This window comes from Nannospalax galili, unplaced genomic scaffold (assembly GCF_000622305.1).
Source record: "Nannospalax galili isolate Female #2095 unplaced genomic scaffold, S.galili_v1.0 scaffold406, whole genome shotgun sequence".
Taxonomy (NCBI): domain Eukaryota; kingdom Metazoa; phylum Chordata; class Mammalia; order Rodentia; family Spalacidae; genus Nannospalax; species Nannospalax galili.
This window is the reverse complement of record NW_008357033.1, coordinates 1,491,992-1,515,163: the sequence shown is the minus strand read 5'-3', so window position 1 is coordinate 1,515,163 and position 23,172 is coordinate 1,491,992. Positions and strand designations below refer to the sequence as shown.

Below are 23,172 nucleotides of genomic sequence, written 5' to 3'. Positions count from 1 at the left end.
AGGCAAGCTCACTCCTCATTTACTCCCTAATGTCTTGTACTTTCTCCTTTAATGAACTCGCTAGCTAATATCATGGCATTAATAACGTACATATCGTCTGGAAATATCTTTAACTTTGATCTATTATAGGGAAAATAGTACAGTAGCTTACTATGATGTGGTATCATCTGCAGTTTAAGGGAAAATCACAATAACTCAATTGCTGACACCTCTCATAAACTCTCAAGATGAAGTTAGCCCAACACTGACAGAAATGAGAGTCCTATCCAACAATTATCTGTGAACTTCCAAGCCTCCTCCTATCCCTCTACAAACCTACATGATTAGACTGTCCTTTTCCTCTCAAAATAGGTGTGTGTGTGTGTGTGTGTGTGTGTGTGTGTGCGTGTGCGTGCGCACGCGTGCTTTTTTCTCTTTAGCTTACCGCTAATCAACACACCTTGGCGACTGTCCTTTTCCTCTCAAAATAGGTGTGTGTGTGTGTGTGTGTGTGTGTGCGTGTGCGCGCGCACGCGTGCTTTTTTCTCTTTAGCTTACCGCTAATCAACACACCTTGGTGCCTTTAATTACCACGGTTGGCACATAACTAATTTTAGAATTCTTTTCACTCTTTCAAGAATTAGGAAGTTCTCTTACTTCTGGGAGGTGGTTTATTTTTCCAGGAACGTTGTTGGCTTTTTTTTTTTAACAATCAATATTCCATTAAATCATGAGACATGATGATGGAGTACACGTTCAGGTATGGCTCTGCTGCTTTTTCTTACTCAGGGTATGGCTTAGACAAATATTTCTTCATTTAGAATACAGATGAATAAACTAAACTCACATCTCCATACACCCACGCAAATACATACAACACTGTAAACTGATATAGTGGGACAGCTCATAAATTTCTAAAATATTTACTAGTAATAGTATCCATATTAATTTTGTTTATGCAACAAAAGTTTATAAGATTTACTATATAGAAATCCTTAGAGAGGCATCATTCTAAAATAAATTACATTCACTCAGGATGTTTATGTCAATACCACATAGGTTCTTGGAGTGCTAACTATACTGGATAATGTGGTGGCCCCAGATATTCCTAACAATCTTATTTATGCATTCCTGGGTTGCTGAGGGTAGTTGGACAGCAGTGGCTCCAAGGTACCACTTTCTTCAGAGCTCTAGTTCTGCAAGTATGCTCCCTGCACAAACTATGTCAGCATTCCCTGGGAAACTGAAGGGCAAATCATGTACCCCATCCCAGATCTAGTAGGTCAAAAGTCTGGATGGAAACCTAGCAATGTATTCTCACAGGGCCTCCAAGAAATAAATGTTAAAGTATATGAAACATTGTTCCATATAATTCCTTTTTAAAATAAAAGAAATGTTTTTTGTTTGTTTGTTTGTTTGTTTGTTTTTTTGGTCTCGGGAGAATTCTCCATAGGTAAAACAGGGCCTAGTGGAAGTCACCTGCTTCCACCATGACAATTACAACTTACCATGAAGATACCTTGATAGATGGAGCTGTGAAACTCTCCAACACTCACATATCTCTGAAAGCTGGGACCTATTCCCTTTGTTAAGAGGATAGTAGGGTCTCTTGCTTGAAGATTCTAAAGAGATTTAGAGTGAGGCAGATGGGCTCTAAGACAATGCTTAGAGTCATCAGGCTCTGTGCCAACTCCTGTCACTAGTAGTAGAAAAATGACCAGGTTTAACTTTAGTGTGTCCTGCACCGGCACTGAAATGCCAGCCTGCTAAGTCAAATAGTGATTAAGATACCGGACAGGTCAAAAGGCCTGGCTGATAGATACCGCAAAGAATTAGAAGAGTTGGATTTGACAATGAATTCTCTAGTCTCTGGGACAAGGGAGAATAGAAAAGAATATATAGATGTATACAAGATAGTTCATTAATGTAGTAAACTCACCTTCAACCTCTCCACAAGGATTCCAGGGAACAATCCTGAAACTTATTGTGGTGACTTTTCTAACTCAGAAGAAACAGTGGTTTTAAATCAAAATTCCATAGCATGGAGTGAAAGATGTGATAAGAATGCATAAAGGTTGGAAATAAAACTTGGCAGAATGTGTCTAGTCTATAAGAGGAAAAGCTAGAGACAAACTGCATGCCCCTTAGGTCACCCGGAGTCCAGCTTTTACCCTAGTGACAAGGGAAAAGCTGCAAAGGGAATCATACTCACTGGGAAGGTCAGTGAGGTTTCTCTTTTAAGTTGCAATTAATAGTGGCAGATAACTTTTATAGGACTGAAGTCAACTGCCCCCATAGAAACTCACAATTCTTTGCCCAGTCCCCAGATTCAGAACTCACTGAACTCCCCAGTGAGGTCAGAGCTTGCAAAGCTACAAATGAAGAGAAGTGAATCCCTCACTTCCTCCTCAGAGGATCATAAACCTCTTACTTTGTAGTCCATACACCAGAGGAAGGACAGTAGTGAGGTCTTTCAGAGACTCATCCATGATCTATATTGAAGTCCATACACTCAGGGATAAAAAGTAATGTTATAACCAATTCACCACATGACAAACACATGAAAATAAGATATGATGAGGAAATACATGGAGTCCTGACCAAAATCTGTCTCTAAGTTCATCCATGGACACCTACAGCAGTGTTTCTCAGTTTCTAACAAATACTTGAAAAAAATTCTAGTGTGACACTGGGGCAGTTCAGCACAGCAGTACCCTAAAGACTCCAGCAATAGTGGTACATATCTAACCACATTTATTTTGGAAGTTTGGTAAACAAAATCAGCTTATTTGCAGTGTAGGATACTGGACAGCTACAAACTCAACCAAACTGAAGTTCAGATTACATTTGACCTTGGTATGACATCTTCTTCAATTCAGATAATAATATGCTGTGACGTATAGTGTGTGGATAATCCAATCAGGAAAATTTAGAGGGTTTTCTCCTCTAATACCCCAAAGGAAAAAGGATCAAAAGTAGTTTGCTTTAACACAACAGAGACTACACTCTATTAACTATGCATCAGCATTGCAACAGGGTTATGATCATTTGTTTTCTGACAGCAACTTAAACAATGCAGGCATTCTACAGATAATACAGAGTCACTATACTGATGCCCTGTTATTTTTGTTGTTAATTTACTATTATTATTATTATCATTCTTGTTATTTATCATCATTATTATTCTGTGTGTGTGTGTGTGTGTGTGTGTGTGTGTGTGTGTGTGTGTAGGTCAGAGGACAACATTGTGTAGTTGGTTTTCTCCTTCCACCTTATGTGAGTTCCAAATTCAGATATGTTACTTAGGCATGTTAAAATATTTCCACTTATTAACGGCGAGCACCACAAATGCTTTTATATAGTGATGAACAGCAGGAGGCTAGAAAGACACAAGATGTATGATCCTGATAAGTCATCAATGTTCTCGAGGGTTTGGTAGCCAGAAATTTATGAAGAATCACCCTCATAATAAAAGCAAAATGGCCACTGTGCTCACTCCTCCTCCTCCTCAGACAAGCGTCACTGCTCATGACTCAGATCTACCCTCTTTTACTCTGACTGCCTGATATCTGCCTCTGGGCAGCCTGCAGCTAAGTCACTGGTGCTGGGACATGAAGGCCATCCACCTTGGTTTGTGTAGGGAGACTCTGCAGTGATTCTGCCCCACCCATTTCCATCTGTGCAGGTAGAAGCTGGTTGGAAAGAGGGCATTGCCCACAGAGAATCTTCCCTGGTTCTGCTCCATTTATTCTTTGTTCCCTTAATAAATGGATGCATGGAAACCTTGCTCTCAGGTTCTGCTTCTACAGAACTTGGTCTCAGACATGGAAAGTACTAATAGGGTTCATTGCTGACAACCAACCACTTCTCCAAGCTCTTTTAAAGATAAACAAACTAGGGGCTATATGGCTCACCAGTTAAGAGCACAGACTACTCTTGCAAAGGACCTGGGTTCAATTCCCAGTGCCCACATAGCAGCTTACAATCGTCTGTAACTCTAGTTCCAGGGAATCCGACACTACCTTCTGACCTCTGTGGGCAATGCATGACGTAGGTGCACTTACACACATGCAGGCAATATACTCAGATGCATAAACTAAAAATAATAAATAAAATATTTTTTTTTAAATAAAGGAAACAAATTAGTGACAAATTTTGTGTTCCAAATCTCCCCTACCCTAAACAGAGTATAGAGCTGCAGTTAAGCAAACAGTGGCAGGAATCTGGTGGGTTCTGTGATAAAAACTTGGTTTCAGCAAGTATTACTTTATATAAGTTTTGGCAAGTAATCTAATCCAGGGATTGACTGTTTTAATGTATAAACTGGCTCAAAATAGTTTCTACTTCCAAGATATATCACACAATACCAGTCACAAGTATCTACCAGAAGTTGACTGCTAAGGTCTCTGCTGTTATCTCCGTCCACAGTTTCATGGAAATAGCTCCAAACAGTTCTATATTCATTCTGCCAGTAAAGTCAACATCCCATGTAGTTCGTTAAAAATATTTACACAGCTATTTCAAGGGTATCCTGTTTTTTGAATATACTGGAGCTGTCCTTGGAGTTATGTAACAATCTGCTAGAAACTATTCACATTAACACTGACATGTGGAGGCAGGATATAGCCTAAGCCATAGCAGAAGACACCAAACCTGCCTGAATTAGTCAGTTCAGAACCAGAGCATTTAGGGGAACTCCATGGGACCCAAAGTAAGTCCCAGCATGGCCTGCTTCACTTGGCTTATATGTAAGAAATTTCCTACTTTAAAAAGTCAACAGTTGGCCCTGAATCAAGGCTAACAGTTTGTTGAAGCTGTTGGTTTCAAGCAGGTGCCTAAAGAAATGTCTTTCTATGGTCTGTTGGCCATTTCAGAAATTTGGAAATGTAATGGTCAATTTATTAGAAAGAAACATGTGGCTGGGAAGAAAAAAATATCAACAGAACTTTTATCTTTTATTAAGAGCACTGACTGCTCTTGCAGAGAACCCAGGTTAGATTCCCAGCACCCACATGGCTGCTATGAACTGTCCTTAACTCCAGTTCCAGGGGTATCCGAAGCCCTCTTCTGACCTCTGCAGAATTGCATGACACGGGTGCACTCACATACATACAGGCAATACATTCATACATATAAAATAAATATAATAAAATATTTTAAAAGCAAATTCCATGAAGATAGAATGAATTATTTCTTCAAATGAACTCATATTTGACCAGAAAGCATAACTGCTGCAAACCCAAGAGTATAAAACCTGAAAGAGGAAGAGAGGGAATCTGTTCCACCATGATGTGTTATATAAGGACGGATCCAAAAACAGCAGAGATTACAAATAATTAAGGGATTATCTGTTTCCTAAGCTGGAAAATTGTGTGATTAAGAATTTGGGGGGAGTGGTCACAGGATGGTTTCTGTAAAGGTCAAACTCATCAAATAGTTGAACTTCTTAGTGAAAGAATGTTGCTATGGATGTATATAAACCTGAAGGCTACCAAAATTATAGGTAGATTCATAAGCAGAAATCTCATTGAAAGACAAAGGCCATTAGTGCTCTCATTAACAGAGCTCTATGAACCCTTAAGATTTGTGTGACAGTTCAGATCCTAACTCAGCTTTTCTGCCTTATGTAGCTCTGCTTTCTGTATTATCTAATTTCTTGACTGCCTTCCTTCTGTACCTAAAACTTCCTTTGTGACTTTTTCTTTGTGAGTACATCAAAAGCTCATTAAGGGCTCCATGAATGTAGGAAACCAAGAAGATGGAGAAAATCAACTGGGTATTGTGTCAAAATGGTGCATAAGCTGAAAGATGTGTGAGGATATGAATTACTCAGGAAGATGTGTTTTTACAAAAGTAAAAAATAACAGGTATATTTATGTTTTGATACAAATTTTCAGCCTGAAGTGGGAATTATCAGAATTACATTTGCAGACTATTTACAAGCTAATTATGATGTACCAAGAGGTAGTGTTTGCCCAATTGAGTATTATACAGCAGTAAAAGAAATTACTATTATATACAAGAGTGAGAATCCATGTCCAAAACATTATATTGAGTAAAAGAAGTCTCACTCTTATTTTCACAAATACACATGATTGTGGACAACAGAATTCTAGGACATTTAGGAATAGACAAAAAGTAAAACTTACCTAGGATGAGATAAAGGTAAATAATTCTATGTCATGATGGTACACGCCTGTAATCCTAGCACTTGGGAGGTTAAAGCAGGAAGATTGGCAACCTATGCTATGTAATGAATTTTGTGCCAGCCTAGATACATAGTACAAAATGATCTCAAGAATGAAAACAGAACAAAATAGTACATAAATTGAGTAAAGGAAGCAATACTGAGTTCTTTGAAAACGGTAGGATTAGTGCCAGGACGCAGTCAAGAACCCATGCAGAATGGGTTAGAAATATATTGTCTGAATTTATGCGATAGTTACCTTAATCTGTACATATGTTAAAATGAATTAAGGACTATGCTTAAGATTTGCATAGCCTGGTCTGTACAAATTACAATTTAATTTTTAGAACTCTTAATAATAACCAAAAGCCAACAGATACAGAGCAAATGGTCTTGGGCCAGCAAATGGCTCATCAGGTATAAGCATTTGCTGCCAAACCTGAGGATCTGAGTTCTATCCCCAGGCCTCTCATAGTGGAAAGGCAGAACCAACTCCCACATGGTATCCTGTGACTACCACACATGTGTCATGGATCTTGCATGCCATACACAAATAAATAAATACATTTACATACATACATATATAAGTACATACATACACACACACATAAAACATAAGAGGATTTTTCAAAACATATGACCTTTAATCAAAGTATGTAGCTAACCAACACTGATAATAGAAGTGTGGAAAATGTCAGTGTTTGCTAGTCATGATTAATAAAGGAGCCTGTTGGCTTTTGTTTAAGATTTAAGAGTAGCTTTAGGCAAGTGGAATAGAACTATATTTACTCACATTGTCAGCCAATTCTGGACCCTCTTTGCTGTACCAAAGACATTCTGGTCCTCCTAGGAGACAGTCAGAGCCCATTAGATACCTAAGAAAATCCTGTCTATACTGTAGGTTGATGTCACAGACCATGAAGGCTCAGATGGGAGCCAGGTGTGGTGACACATGCCTGCAATCCCAGAATTTGAGAGGTGAAGGGAGGAGGATCAGGGATGGAGGCCAGGCAAGGCTACACAAGACCTATCTCAAGAAACAAAACAACTAATCAAGCAAAAATGTCAACAAACAAAGACCTGATTACTGGGGTTTTGTGGCACTCTTGCTGAACTCTCCTCCCATCACCAGTCTCCTTCAAGCTCTGCAGTATGACAAACTGATACTTTGAGCCCTTAAATTCTGCCCCGTTTCCTTTGAATGAACCCTTTAACCTTTCCTTCCTAAGTCAACAACTGAGAAACTACTCTTTTTTCTTTCAAGTTCAACTGTATGATGCCTGCTTCTGTTGAGTTCACACCTGAACCTACCAACATGCATACCATCCCCCCACCTTCCCAAACTTATTTTAGCATTGTGGTGGCCTAATATTTTTGGTCTTATTGCCCACATCAACCATGAAGTTCTTTATCATAGATACCATATCTTACTTCTTTCCTCCTAGGACTTGCTGGTACATCTAGGCTATAGTCAAGCAAAATCTGCTGAAAGCACAGTGAATAAAAGACTAAAATGCTCACATGATGGAGGCACCCTTATATCTTCTGCCAAAACCTCCTAAAATTCAATGAGACAAGGCTGGAGCTGGAACTCAGTAGGAGAATGCTTGTCTAACAAGCTCAAGGTCCAGGGTTCAATGCCCAGAAAAACAAAAATAATTTTTTTAAAAATTCAAAAATAACCCCAAAAAACAGTTGGCTCTTTGAGCAATATTAAACGAATAGTTAAGAGTTTAATGAAATAAATTTCTAAATTAAATAACAAATAGTACAATACAGTCAATTTTTGGAAACTGTAGAACACCCATTTTACAACTAACTAAGAAAAAAGTTTCTACATATAGGCACAGGAAGGACACTTTAACTTTAAAATTCTAATTAACCTATAGCACACTCCTAATGCCATGAAAACATTGAGCCTGAAAAATACTCATTTTGTAGAAGTTTTTTCCTTCCTTTTCCATATGAGGAGAGATTAACAAGCAGCTAATTTTTGTTAAAGACCATTAAAAAAGTCCTTTCGGCTTTCCAATTTTTACAAATGACTTTTCTTCCAGCCATTCGCTTGATTAACTTAATGGTCCTTTAAATTCTCACTATTATTTTGCTTTCTTATTTGGCCTTGGATCTAATGTTTTTTAGTACTTATATCTTATCATTCACACTCAACCCCAGAATAATTGTCTCTTTTTCTTTCTTTCTTTGAGACAGAGTCTCAGATGCCCCAGGCTGGCCTTGAATTCTCAATGTAGCCAAGAACATCTTAAACTCTTGATCCTCCTGCCTCTACCTCCTATGTTCGGGGATTACAGGAGTGAGCCCCACACCTGGTTTCCTATCCTAAGCAATCACTGTGCAGACTGAGCTACATCCTTAATCCTCTTGCTAGCCCATAGCAGAGTATGTGGGCTCTTGGTTGGGCCCACAGCTGCAAAATATGGGGTGGGAACCTTGGTCCTTATAGCCAACCTTTATTGCACTGCCTTATAGCAGGTAACAGACCCGATCAGTACCCTCATAAATGGTGCAGACAGATAAAACTATTGCCTTGTTCTTTGGAGAAGCCAGTAAATAAGCGTTATCTTCAGCAGGAGAGGGAACTGGGTTTTGGATGTTTTTATACAACAGTGCAACATTTGTACTGGCAACAAGTGATTCCGAGGCCAGGGCACTTCAATGTGTTGAGGATTTTGCATCTCACCACATCCTTATTCAACCTGTACATTTCTTCCTTTCAGTTGCAGAGGTGTCTTTTTTCCAGTGTTTCTCTGTGTAGCTCAGGCTCGCCTCAGATTAGCTGTCCTCCTGCGTTCAGCTCCCCAGGATGAGGGTCAGCTTCAGATTTTCAGTATCCTCTCCTTCCACCCGACTAAATGCCTTACTTTTCTTCTTCTTAACCTCTATAATTTTGCCGTTTTATATCCAGTCTTTACTGGAATAAGAATGAGGTGAGTGCTCGCTATCTTTTTCCATTAAATGTATTTTACTTATGTTCTTAGCATTTCCCTCTTTTTGTGATTCTTTCTTGTCTTTTTCCTTTACTTTTTCTTGACAGAAACCCTTGAGTTTCTGTCCATCTACACTAGAGACAAATGTTTCTTCTCTCTGCGTGTGTGTCTCTCTCTGTCTCCCTCTCTTTATTTGTCAATAAAACATCACAGAGCACAGGACTGTCAATATTTTTAGCTAGCCACTCTATCCATACATTTTTCTCTAATAGAAAACTAGAAGACGGGCAGAAAAAATATACTCCCTATAGCCCTCCACGGGGCTCCCTTTCTCCCCCAGTTTATCACTATCAGCTTTTTGGGTTTTTTGAGATGGCATCTCACATGATGCTCTAGGTTTGCTTAAAGTTCACTGTGTAGCCCAGGTTGGACTTGAACTTGTATAATCCTCCTGTGCCAGTCTCCTGTGTGTGAGAATCATAGGAGTAAATCACTACACATAGCTAAAAACATTTTAAAAATATGACATAATTTTCAGGAATTAAAGAATAATATAAGATTTCGGAATGATGGAATTAAACAAGTGTAAGAGAAATAAAGGCCCCCATACCTAGAAAAAAATTATTCCCATACCTATGTAGAACACTAGCTAGTTAGTAGCACAACCAATACAGTTCTGCCACTGATGTTTGTTTTTTTAATACTTAAACTGTCTATTTAACTATACAGCTTGTGAAGACTATGTCTCAATAGGTATCTCTTTCCCTCTCACACAGAGAGAAATTAATAAAAATACAGCTTGTACATGTCAAAATATAACTGGTCAAATGCCTACAAGCAAATAAATTCAATTGTATAACATTAAGAGAGAAAGCATCTACCTGACCATGTGTGTAAGGGTTCTGCGACAGCTTTATCTACTGACATGACTTCAGATATAGCTCTAGTTCATGTTCTGGAGGATGGGAGTATTATTTTGTTTACAAAGTCATGCTATTTTAGCACTTAAAATAGCCTATTCCTTGAAGACACTGCAAAGATCCAGAAGATCACAGTGTTCCTTCTTCCTCCACATCTGTAATATTCCCATATGGAAACTGGAGAAAAATGGGTGAGAACTCAATAGGTACTAACTCTAGGCATACTGCCCTCCTTATCTATTAAACATACTTCAACCAGACTTTGGACAATATTAGGCAACTTCTGCCATGGTTTGCTGGAAAATACCATGTCTGAGGCTAGAGAGATGGCTCAGTGGTTAAGAGTGTTTGTTATGTCTGCAGAGGACCAGCGTTCAGTTCTCAGCATTCATATCAGGCAGCCCAGAGTCACCTGTAACTCCAGTTCCAGGGGATCTGAGTCCCTCTTTTGGCCTCCAGCAGTACCAGCACATGTGTGGCACACAAAAATAAAACATGAATCCTAAAATAGAGAATGTTATGGAACCACAATAGACTGTGAACTGGTGAGGAATGTTTGTTTGCTCCCTTCATACACTGAGAGTTTGTTCCCTCAGCCTAGGGAACTCCAGAGACTAAGGTTCTGCTCCCCTATGCAACTCCAACAGATACCGGCTGAGAAGTTCAGTCGTTCCTGACTTCTAATGTCTAAGATTTTTTGAATCAGTCGGGCTCATCTGGTTATTGTTCTTTTAGGAGATATCCTTTGCCAAATGCTCATTGAATTTATAATTTAAATGTCTACAGGGTGGTGAGATTAAGGTGCCAGTCAGAAAAACAGGTAAACTGTCAGAATTTAGTTAGTATCCTAATGCATACGTAGTGTCAATGTTTATATGTGGTATACATTTATAAACATGAGTCACAGAAAACACTTGGGAGAATGAGATTAGGGAAATGGTGGAGGTGATAAAGAGGATCATGGGAGATGACTCAGGGTGGAGCTTTGAGGACTCGAAAACCTTGTAGAGGGATATAGAATAAGAAAAGGGAAGAGAGGAGTTTGTGTATGAATGGACATGGGAAAAAGGAATGGAATGATACTGGTGATGTACAGACAAAAGGTCCAGAGAAAGGCAGGCCTCACAGAGTGACTGTGACCAAATTGTTTAATAAACGGGGCATCCAGGGCCGTCCATCCAGTCTTTTACATGATTTGTACGTTTTCTAGCATTCATCTCTTTCACGCTTTCAGCCTATCTTCCGTTACAGAGGCCGGCTCCAGCATTTCTCAGCTCACACTCAACTCACTCAACTTAATTCCTTAGTAAGACAGAGGGAGGGAGAAAGAGAAGAGGATCCCCTTCTTAAAAATGGTAGTACATAGGGATTAAACAACAAAAACATCACCCACATAATAATAAAAAACAATTGAAATGGAGCCTGGAGAGATATATCAGTGGTTAAGAGCACTGACTACTCTTGCAGAGGACCCAGCCTTGATTCCCAGACCCACGTGGTGGCTAACAACTGTACATAACTCCAGTTCCAGGGGATCCAATGCCCTCTTTTGATCTCTGTGGGTATTGCGTGACATAGGTGCACCTACCTACATGCAGGCAATGCACTTACATGTTTAGAATAAGAATAATAAAATATTTAAAATGTTTTAAATAAAAATTAAAATTTTTTTAACAAGATGACTACAACTACGATCAAACTCAGGTCTGTGTCTACAGTGATATGACAACGTAAAGACTCTGTATTCTGCATAGACGTAGAGATACATGCACATCCGTGGTCACTGCTGCTTCATTCACATGAGCAGGAAACAGAACCGGCCTGGAAGTCGATCAACAGATGAGTGGATAATGGAAATGCATTGTATATACACACAATGGAATTTTACTCAGCTAAAAATAAAAATTAAATTCTGTAAACTTCAGGAAAATGGATGGATCTGGACAGCATTATATAAATGAGGTAACTCAGACTGAGAAAAAAATTCAGGCTTCTCTCATATGTAGATCATAACTTAATGTTTGTATAGAAAGGGTATAAAGGGCATAAGGCCTAAAACACTAGAGGGGAGACCAAGAGACGGTAAAGAAGAGACATAGAGGAAAGGGTGGATGGCAAAAGGATACATGTGACATAGAAGGGTAAAGGAGACTTGGGGTGCAGGACACAAGGGAGAGACAGAAAGCCATGGGATGGAAGAGATGATGGGGAAGAGGATGTTCTGGAACACACCTTGTTAAAAATGCCATAGTCATACTAATACTTTGTGTGTTAATTGAAAATTTTCAGTTAACTGAAAATGAAACTATGTAAGAAAAGCATTTTCCCCAGTTTTGTCATTTCTCTCCAGTATTTTATTACTGTGTTGGCCACAACCATTAGCTACAAACTCACCAGATGTTTTCAAAGCATTCAAATTCATGGTGTTTAAATCAGCATCTCTTTTATATGTGTGTTTCCCCCATTCACTTCATTGACTTCACAGAATTTTAAATTCCATTAAGCAGACTACTAATACATTATTGGAATAAATTGATTTTTATCAAATACAGCAAATTCTTGGGAGCCAAAACCTCAATCAAGGCAAGGCATACTGAAAATCAACTTATAATCCAAGGAGCATCAGACAGCAGATCTTTAAAAGACAGAACCAGCTGGGTGTGGCGGTGCATACTCTCAATCCTAGCACTTGGGAGGCAGTGACAGGTGGATCTCTGTGAAACAGAGGCCAGCCTACTTTACATAGCAAGTACAAGGTCAGCAACCCTGACCCCCCCCACAAAAGGACAATAGACCTGTTTTTGGGGGGGGGATGTTAGATGCCTATAATCCCAACACTCAGAGGTCGAGTCAGGAAACTGAGCTCCAGGTCAGTTTAGGCTACAGAATCACTTTCTCTGAGAGAAAGAGAGAGAACAGACTAAGAGATTTCATAGATGATAGATAAGGAGGTAGGTACAGGTACGTAGGTAGATGATAGATTAGATAGATAGATAGATAGATAGATAGATAGATAGATAGATAGATGATAGATAGATAGACAGATAGATGATAGGATTGATAGGTAGGTAGATAGAGAGATAGAGAGAGAGATAGATTCAGATGATGCTGATAGACAGATGATAGATGATAGATAGATGGAGAGATAGATGATAGATAGATGATAGATAGATGATGATAGATAGATAGATAGATGATAGATAGATAGATAGATAGACAGATGATAGGATTGATAGGTAGGTAGATAGAGAGATAGAGAGAGAGAGAGTGATAGATAGATAGAAAGATCGATAGATAGATAGATAGATAGATGATAGATAGATAGGTAGGTAGGTAGATAGATAGGTAGATAGATAGATGATAGATTGGATAGGTGATAGATTAGATAGATGATTGATTGATAGGTAGATGATAGATATATAGATGATAGATAGATAGATAGATGATAGATTAGATACCTTGATGACAGTTTACATATCTGCTAAGCAGACAATGAATAAGCATAATATCCCTGGGACTATTTGACCAGCTATCTGACATACACACACACACACACACACACACACATACACATACACAGACATACACATGTACATCAGTTTACCATTAATTATTCTCACAGGCCCTTAATTGTCTAGGTTACAGATTTTTCTGTTTACGTTTTAGCCAATAATTTCTATTTTAATCATCACAAGGTTAAAAATAAGATGCTGTTGTACACCCAGATCTTCTCATCCTCTCAGTCTACTTTACTAATAGAGGAAATGCAGGCTGGAAAGGAAGTTCCCACGGGAATGTCTAAGACAGACAGCTTGAGGGGCCAGAGGACACAGAACTGAGCCTGAGCCTTGAGTGCTCCTGTAACATCTCAGTAAGTTAACTAATTGAGTCATCCCATAGTCCATGCAGAAGCTGTTTTTCCAAATTTCAAAGGGAAAACAAAAATGCATGAAGAAGGTACTCCTAAAGGATGAAAAGGTAAGAGGCCCAAACCCTCCAATGAGTCTGCAAGTTAGAGTAGTAAATGTATTTTCATATTCAAAATCTTCAAAACAAACAACAAAAAGGCAAAGAGAATCATTATATTGGATAAATATTGTCTCCATCTGGAAAAATTTCAAATTTACACACACACACACACACACACACACACACACACACACACATACACTACACACACACACCCCTTGTGTAGTAATCATTACTATGTTCTAGGCATCTGGTAAAAAGGTTAAGAGTTCAGAAATAAAGATAATTTGCACAGGAAAATCTCAGGCCAAGAATGGTTTAGATTCTGGTTGTGGGTACTGAGTATAAGCATCATTCAATCAATATTTGCTCTGGAAGGATCCATGGTACATTTTGTGTTGGGACAGTGTAGACTAACTCTTTCTGAAAATGGTAATGGACTCTTACCAAAAAGATTAATGATTTACTCTAGATGTTGAAGAAGCATATCTTCCATAGCAACATGAAATACTTTATTAAATGTATTTGATGTGCTAGTTATTGTTTGTGACGTAAACTTTGTTTGCTTCTCCCTTTAGTGGTTATGTGCTTCATTTCACAACAAGCTTCTAGAAACAGGTAGTTTCTGAGAATTACTAAGCTATGTCTATAATGCAGGTATACTTAAAGCATACGTAAAATAATAATTCTAATAAAAGAAATGGCTAGTTAAAATGTAATAGTAACTATGGGAAAAAGATCCATTATGTAAAACGGATTTAATGTTTGTTTCCAGTATTTTCTACATAATATGGTAAAAAGTAGAGCAATTGCAATGCATCAATAAAATAGGTCAATTTAAAAAAAAGAAGAAATAGATAAATGAGAAACAGAAACACTCATGAGTTTTAGGTGTGAGAGGACTGAATTGAGACTGTCCTAGGAATCCAGCAAAGACTGGGCAGGCTGGAGCTGATGGCCTGCCTAGATCCGCGCCCTCCAAAGCATTGTGTTGACCCACATTGCACTTTCTTCTTCAGTTGATTCCAAGTTAGTCACATGCTGGTTGTGATGGCTAATCTTGGTTGTCAATTTGACTACATCTGGAATCAACTAAGAGATACACATCTAGACAGGCCTATAAGGGCATTTACTGGAAGGATTAACTGAGGGCAGAAGACCCACCCTCAGAGTGGTCTATAACTTGCCCTTCCAGCCCTGACATAGGTGGCACTAAGGGAAAAGTTGCTGCTGTTTACCTGTATGTATACCTTCGTGCCCTGCCAGCAAGTGCATCTACTCTGTTCTGTGGCTCCCACGGCTACCTCCATACTTTACTGCCACCAGAACCCAGATTTTCAGGCCCTGCCATGTAAATGGAGGTCCAGAGAGGCTCTCTGGGAATCTTCTAGGGCTTCAGCACCAGATTGGGATCCTGGAATAAGCACCCACAGGGCTCTTGGTCTCTCTAGCGACTAGTCACTTGGACTACCCAGCACATACTATGTAAGCCCATCTGATAGATTTCTTTTGTAATATATATTCATCTCATCAGTTCAATTCCTCCAGAGACCCCTGGCCAGAGGCACTAGTCTTTAAGGAATGGTGTCTTATAGTGATTTTCCTGTTATGCTATTTTCTCATTTGTATTCTCCTCTATCGTCTGCCATCATCAGATCTAGCTTGTCACCTGCTACATATCAATATTTATATTCATGCCTTATGCACTGTTGGAGCTTGCAATGTAAACATTTCTTGAAAACTGTAATGAAGGAAGTGGCCATGACGATGAACATGTAGTGTTTTCCTGTTCTATCAAATGAGGTTATAGATCGATTACCAAAATGAATTACTTAAACATAATATTGTGGGGGCTGGAGAGGTGGCTCAGCAGCTAAGAGCACAGGATGCTCTTGTAGAGGACCAGAGTTCAGTTTGTAGCACGCACATAGCAGCTGACAACCATCCACAACTCCAGTTCTAGGGGATCCAACACACTCTTTCAACTTCTGTGGATTTGGCAGGCACATGATGCACTTACATACATGCAGTTGAAATACTCATTTACATAAAAATTAAAACAGCACTGTGGTTCATGTCAATACTTCTCCTGTTGCAGATTATTTGTTCTTTGTTTTTACTATTTTTTTGTATCTTCTCTTATTGAGCAAAACTCCATGGCTTGTATGCAAGGGTCCAGGCAATCAAGGAAGGATAAAATCAGAATAACTAATGCGGATTAAGATTACTTAGCTTAGATCCCCATAGCTTCGAATTTCATGGCTTTATGAAAAGCAAGAATTCATTTAATCTTCACTAAAAATCATGAAATCTTTTTTTGTCAAAGGCATATTTTTCTATACTGAGTCCAGAAGATTGTCTGTTTTCTTTTGGGCTGTTCTTTCATATATATATATGTCGGATTTAAATTTCACTGGAAAAAATAATCACCAACTGTGAGTTAAATTCTTTTTGTAATTACTTCTCAATGCTATTGACTATGGCAGGATTAAAATCAATGCTGGTAGTCCAGTACCCTTGTTAGTTATCAGAAGAGGATGCTCAGACCAGCCTGCTTTGGAGCAGCAGGACATTTTGTAGTGCAACGTTCTGAGGGCAATGTGGGCATGCTTTCCTCAGAAGACTTGGGGGCTGGAGAGGGCTGCTGAGCATCCTAGTTAATGAAGCTGCACACAAGTGAGGACAACGTCAGGCATGCCTGGGGTTATCAGAAAACACAGGGTAGCTGATATTTACAGAACCGTTTTGGCTCAGGAGCTAGAGAAGAACTGCCAAGTTCTGGAGTATTCTCCAGATTTGTCAGGAATACAGGGCAGCCAGCCAGATCACAGTGACCCTTCCAGAGCTCAGCTCCTGTCACCATTAAACCCAAAGGAGTAGAGAAACAGCATCCTTAGCTAAGAGGCAGTGAAACCTCCTTCTCTGTAAATGGAGAATAAACACAGAGAGAAAATAAAAAGAAGATAAAAGGGGATTAAAAGGCTGGTTTCACAGAGGCAGAGTACTTGCTAGCACTTCAGCCAAAAACAATTTCTGATGTTTATGCACATATTATGTAAATCATGCCAGTCAGTTTAGGAGAGATGGCTCAGTGGGTAAAGTATTTCAATGCAACTGGGAAGACCTGAGTTGAATCTCAGTGAAAGCAGGAGGTGACAGCATGTACCTGTGGCCCCAGCACTGGGGGTGGATGGAGACAGGCTGGTCCCCAGGGCTCACTGGCCAGTAGTCTAGCTGAAACCAATAACTCCAAGTTTAGCAAGGACCTATCTTGAGAAATACAGTGGAGGAGTGATTGTGGAAGACATTCTACCCACACATATTTGCACATGACACATACATATATACACACAGTCACATGTGTGCGTGCACACACACATCAGTGAAAAATCCAGCCATGGGCCAAGCATTCAAAATATGATTATAAAATATAAATATGAGAGTGATTATCGTTTTCCTTGCTTACACCTTAGTGTACAGCTCAGTCAGAGATACTGTGGAACATTATGAATACTTGCAAGGTAGTCTAGCCTGATACAATATGATATGGAGAATTTACTAAGTATGGGGGGTCAGGCAAAACAAACAAAAGATCTCTGGGGAGAATGGAAAATCCTATTTTCCCTTATAAAACATGTTCCATTTGCTGTTTGAGTTTAGATCCTTCGTTACCTTTGGCCAGATGCAGCAGCACAACTGAGCCCATTTTCCCCTTTTTTGAAAATGGACTTAGTTTTGTACTACAAAGGCATAGCCTCGAACTTAATGTTTCATCTGCTGTGAGAGTGAAAGCAGCTTTGTTCTCTTTGTGACAATGTACATGGATGCTGTGACTAGATAGAAGACAGGGCATTTTCTTCAGGAAAATACTCACCTTCTCTGGAGAGGAGTGCAGAGCTTTTGCACGAACAGTTGCTGCTCTACCATGAGCAATGTAATTTTTCATAATATTTCTCCATTTTATTGTTTGTAGTCAATCTTTTGTAAGTGAATGTGCATGTGGTCTCTGCGCACACGCATGTATGACTGTGGTGATTTGAATGAAAAGTGTCCCCCATAGGTTCCAAGTATTTAGACCCTTGGTCAGTTGTTTGTGGGAAGGCAATGGAGCCTTCAGGAAGTATGGCCTTGCTGGAAAAAGCAGGTTACTGTGGGTGGGCTCTGAGAGTTCACAGCCAGGTTCATTTTGTGTTTATCTCTCTCTGCTTCTGGTGGCTGCTTGAAGCTTTCTGATCTGGCTGCTGCCTGCCATATCTCCCCCTCCATGACAGACTCTTATCTCCTTGAAATTGTAAGCCAAATAAACTCCTCCTTCTGTAAGTTGCCTTGGCCATGATTTTATCACAGCAAGAGAAAAATAACTAATACTGTGAGTGTGCAGGCATGTGCATTAGTGCATACACACATGTAGACATGTCTGTGTGGAGGCCCAAAGTTGATGTCCAGTGCCTTTCTGGCTTGTTATATACTTAAGATTGTGGCAGGCCTTTTGCTGAGCCTAAAGCTGCCATTCATGCATGTATAGCCATCTTGCCCTGGGGATCTGTGATGGCTAGTCCTGCGTGTCAATTTAATTGGATCTGGGATGAACTGAAATGAGAGAGATCTTCTTGATTTGATCATTTGAAGGTGGAAGACCCACCCTAAATGTGGGTGTCACCTTCTGATGGCAGCCGGTATAAAAGGCCACGGTGGAGAAGCTCTTGCTTTTTTGCCCCGTGCCTTCTCTCTCACTGGTGAGTTCATCTTGCTGTTGTGACAAACTTCTTCAGACTCCAACGTAGACTGAAGACTAGCAGATCTCTTGGAATGTGTCAGGCCTTCAGCACCAGATTGGGACTACTGAGACATACAGCCTCATGGACTGAGCAACTACTGGATTCTCAGCCTCTCCAGTGTGGTGCAGCCATTGTTGGACTACTTGGACTCTATCCTGTGGGCTAACCTGATAAATCTCTACCTGTATATATTCATTCTATTGGTTCTGTTTCTTTAGAGAACTCTGACTAATACAGGATCCCATCTCTATCTCCCAAGAACTAGGATTACAGGAGGCAGCCAGGCCTGCCTGACTTTTCTGTGGATTCTGGGCATCAATGCACCGGTCCTCACACTCCACATAAAATGCTTTATCCACTGTGCTACTCATCAGCCTTCATAACTATTTTATGTTTTACTTTTCAAGTGGTTCAGCATGCTGCTTTATATCTGATTTTGTAAACCTCTGCATCCCAAAATACATGTGAAAACAGCACTTTTCTTTAAAGTATTTATAAATTCCTTGAGATAATTCATAATTTTCTAAAATGTCATGTCCCTGGTGTTAGTAACCATGAAATACGGACATGACGTCTACATGACCTCTGGGGCTCAGGGAGAGGACTCAGGAGAGGCTCCGGAATGTGTTGCTTTGCTCTGTCAGATTCCACTCCCTACTGACCACCCCACAGAGTCACCTGAGTAAGCTTTCTACAGTCATACTCAGATGCCCTACTCAGGTTCAGCATCCAGGACCATCTTCTTACTGGAGTCTTCAGAACCTTTCACAATGAAACTCTAGCTTTCTTTTCAGCCATATTTTATCCCAGGCCTTTGTGTAATCTGTGAATATTCATCCATAAAGACGTGTAACCATTTAAAATTTGAGTTCAAGTTCACACAATTTCCAGGCAATGAACTACATGTAAGAGGTTCAGTGCTATCTAACAGACATTTTCAGTCACAGACAAGTAAAACATGGAGGAATATCTTGTGAAATAAATGGAATGGTAGGAACATAAGTTGCTTTTCTCTTGGTTATAAATCCCTCACAGATTTATACAGGGGTGTGTCTGGTTCTAAATCCAGGCAAACTGACTAATCACCGAAGCCAGGTGATGGGTTTTACTGAGCGAAGTCAGTGTTACAGTTTGTATCTTGGATGTTTCCCTGAGGTCCAGATAGTCAAGGTTTGGTCCTCAGGGTAATGCTATTGGGAAGTGATAGAAAACTTTAAGATAATGAGGTAGAGAGGGAGGTCTGGAGGTCATTATAAGTGCACCCTGAAAGAGAATGAATAGGACCCCAGACACCTCCTCTCTCATCTACTTCTTGGCCATGATGGGAACAGATATGCTGTATCATGTGTTCCCACCATGATAAGGTAACCCCAGAGCCAGAACAAAGGGACCATTCCACCCCTAGCTGAAGCCTCTAAAATCATCAAACACAACAGAACTTTCCCCTGCGTACGTTGATTACCTTAGGTGTTACAGCAATGAACACAGGTGCTTTTCATGCCAAATTAATATCCAACCAAAGTGTAAACAGATAAGCCAAACAATGCAATAGTGACCAGTAGTCTTCTCATCTGAGTCTTCTTATATGGAGAGAATGTGGTAAGTTCAATACGTCTAGAGCATAAGACTGTTCCAGGATAAAGCAGTGGCAGGTTCTTCTTGGTGTCTACCTTTGTTCCTGGGTCCACATCACCACAAGTCTTCCTCCTCACGGTCTTCCTAGTGAGCTTCCAGGCACCACTGCCTACATCCCCTCCCTTAAGAAGTCTTCCCTTACTTCCAATACTACATCATGATGTAGGAAAGCTTTCACCACACCTGTTTTATGCCCTGCCCTACGTCACACTATGTTTCACAGATTCTACTATTACTGGCTTCTTTCAGATAGCTTCACCAAAATCTATATGCTTTGAGAGTAAGCATTTGCAATCTCCATTTTCTGTTTTCTTAACTCAGCACAGCAAGACCTAAAGTACAGATGCACACATTTTTGACTGAAAGGGTGTACAGACAGTTGAAAATTTTATCTTTCATTACAGCAATCCATCTGTAAACGCACTGGCTTGCTTTGTACTATAGGCAATCTGCTCTCAGCATGTGTTAGCAGAAGGAATTAATCAAAGCCTCCCAACGAAAACACGGACAACTCACGGGATCATTATTTCCTCAAGATAGTGCAGAAAAATATCAGTGACAGATAGAGCCACAACCTGATTTGTTTTAAAAACTCTACATGGATCGTGTAACCTTCTGGGGAAAATAATTAATTAGATTGGAACAGAGTGAGACTAGTAAGAAATGCAAATATTTTGTCCCTTTTGAGTAAGAGGACAGGGTTGAGTTTGATGTACGAAACGTGTGTTAGGAAATCTCGGGAGATCTAATCCAACAGAAAGGAAGTAGAAAGCAGGGTGTCACAGAGGAGCACTTTTCCCTTTACACAGGGTCTTCACTTAGATATAACCATTCTTTGCAAATTAAAGAAAACAATTATAACTGTTATCAACACATTTCGTTAGACTAGGGAAAGGTCAATATCTATCTGTCTATCTATCTATCTGTCTATCTATCTATCTATCTATCAACTCCTATTAATATTTCTGTCAAAAACGTCTATCTATCTATCTGTCTATCTATCTATCTATCTATCTATCTATCTATCAACTCCTATTAATATTTCTGTCAAAAACCTTTGTAGTAGCAAAGAATGAAAAAATAAAAAGAAGAGGTGGCAGAAAATAAGAAAAGCTAGGGGAAACAGACTGGAGACCTGGGAAAGTGAGGAGCTGCTGGTGTCTGCTAGGGGCAGAGTTCCTCTATCACAGCCTCTTGTGTTAGGAACAGGAATATAATTCTTGTAGTTTTCACACTAAAGAAGCAAAAGATAAATTTCAAAGGGAAAATGTTTTCCCCCCAAACTGTAGTACAGTTGCATATACACTTGGATATGTTATTATGACATGACTTATTAATAGTAATGTTCTCTTCTCAGAAAGCTCGCATGGAATGAGAAGAGAATATGTGCTAATTGCAACATTATTATGAAAATAACTTGATCTCTACAAAAGTGCAGTGTCGACTGAAGGAAGAGAGCCAGTGTGAGGCTTCATTTCTATCCCAGGGCTCCAAGATGGAAAACACACAGTATAAATTGTGTCCAGACATCGAAGTGACTGGTGCTTAGGGCCACCTAGCAGAATGGACAGCCCTCTATCCTCACATATCCCAGCACCAACAAAGTCCATACCTTCCACGGTTGCTCGCTTGGGCTGGATGGTGATGGCTCCTTCTGCGATGTCCTCATGCTGGTGCAGTGGGTTGACTTTGGATCCCCAGCTGTCTGATCCCACCCAGAGAAAATGGCCTACTTGATCTGCTCTTTTGGCTGCTGCAAGGATCTGCCTATGGAAAGGAACACAGAGAAGCATAAAATGGTTGAGGAGTAAAATTAGAACATAAGTATATTCAAAATCAAGTACAGGGAGAGGAAGTGATCCCACTTCCTGAAACATGAATGAGAAATGTAGAAAGTCTATCAAAAAGTTATATAATGAATATGCAAGATATTTCTAAGCCAAAAATAAAATTTTCAAAGTATCTTGAGTAAAATAAAGGAGGTTAAAAGTCAAAATGGAAAAAAGAAATATATATGTGCCCAATAAACTGGAGATACATATTCACAAGCATTAAAAACTGTAAAAATGACATGGTGGTAAATCTCATTTCTAGAACATAGTACGTCAATAAAAAACGGTTCTCAAGGTATTTATTAAAAGAAACAGAATTTTACTTTTCACATTAAAAACTATGTTTATAGATAAAATAGTTTCTATATGTCAAAGACAGTAAGAGAAAAATCAAAGGAAAAGGGGAAACTAGTTATTAGTAATAAAGTTAAGGTAAGACTTGTAGAAAGGTGAAAGACGAGCAGCATGTGCAATCACACACACACGGACTCACATACACACAAACACAAACACACACAAATTCTCGATTCTCAGGATTTGAAGATTCCAGGTGTCAAACAGAGTTAAACACATGAGGATTAGTTGAAAAATAATATACAAAATGTGAAAATTCAGACCACTTTTTCTTTCTTCCAGGTAGGAAACAAAATTGTGATGCTCTAATGAAATATTGTTTCCTAATACCGTGAACACTAGATCAAGAAAAGGCAGATGAGAAAGTGTTGTGTCAGCATGTGAGTGGGGGTGGAAAGGAATGCCTAGATACTCTATATTAAGTATGGAAATAGTAAAGCGCTCTAAAAACACTAAACTGTGGCTTACAAAATAATGTTGTGCCAGGAAGAAAACAGTTTTTTAAGGAAATTTTTGGACCATCCCTGAAAATATTCACAGATTTCACAGGAAGAGTTCCTTCGATATAAT

At 39.4% G+C, this 23,172-nt stretch overlaps 1 protein-coding gene and 1 non-coding gene across 4 annotated transcripts in view; one reads left to right on the top strand and one right to left on the bottom strand.

Moving 5' to 3' along the window:
• The window catches only part of Grm7 (glutamate metabotropic receptor 7), a 998,867-nt gene that overhangs the window by 470,584 nt on the left and 505,111 nt on the right, over nucleotides 1-23,172 (bottom strand). For all 3 annotated transcript variants that reach the window (XM_008854801.2, XM_008854803.1, XM_008854802.2), the window contains exon 4: nucleotides 22,029-22,183. In XM_008854801.2, coding sequence (XP_008853023.1) covers nucleotides 22,029-22,183 — 155 coding nt within the window. The remainder of the gene's footprint in view (nucleotides 1-22,028; nucleotides 22,184-23,172) is intronic.
• LOC115067917 lies at nucleotides 4,760-4,896 on the top strand. The gene has a single exon (XR_003847273.1). It is a non-coding gene; the product is annotated as a small nucleolar RNA SNORA2/SNORA34 family (small nucleolar RNA).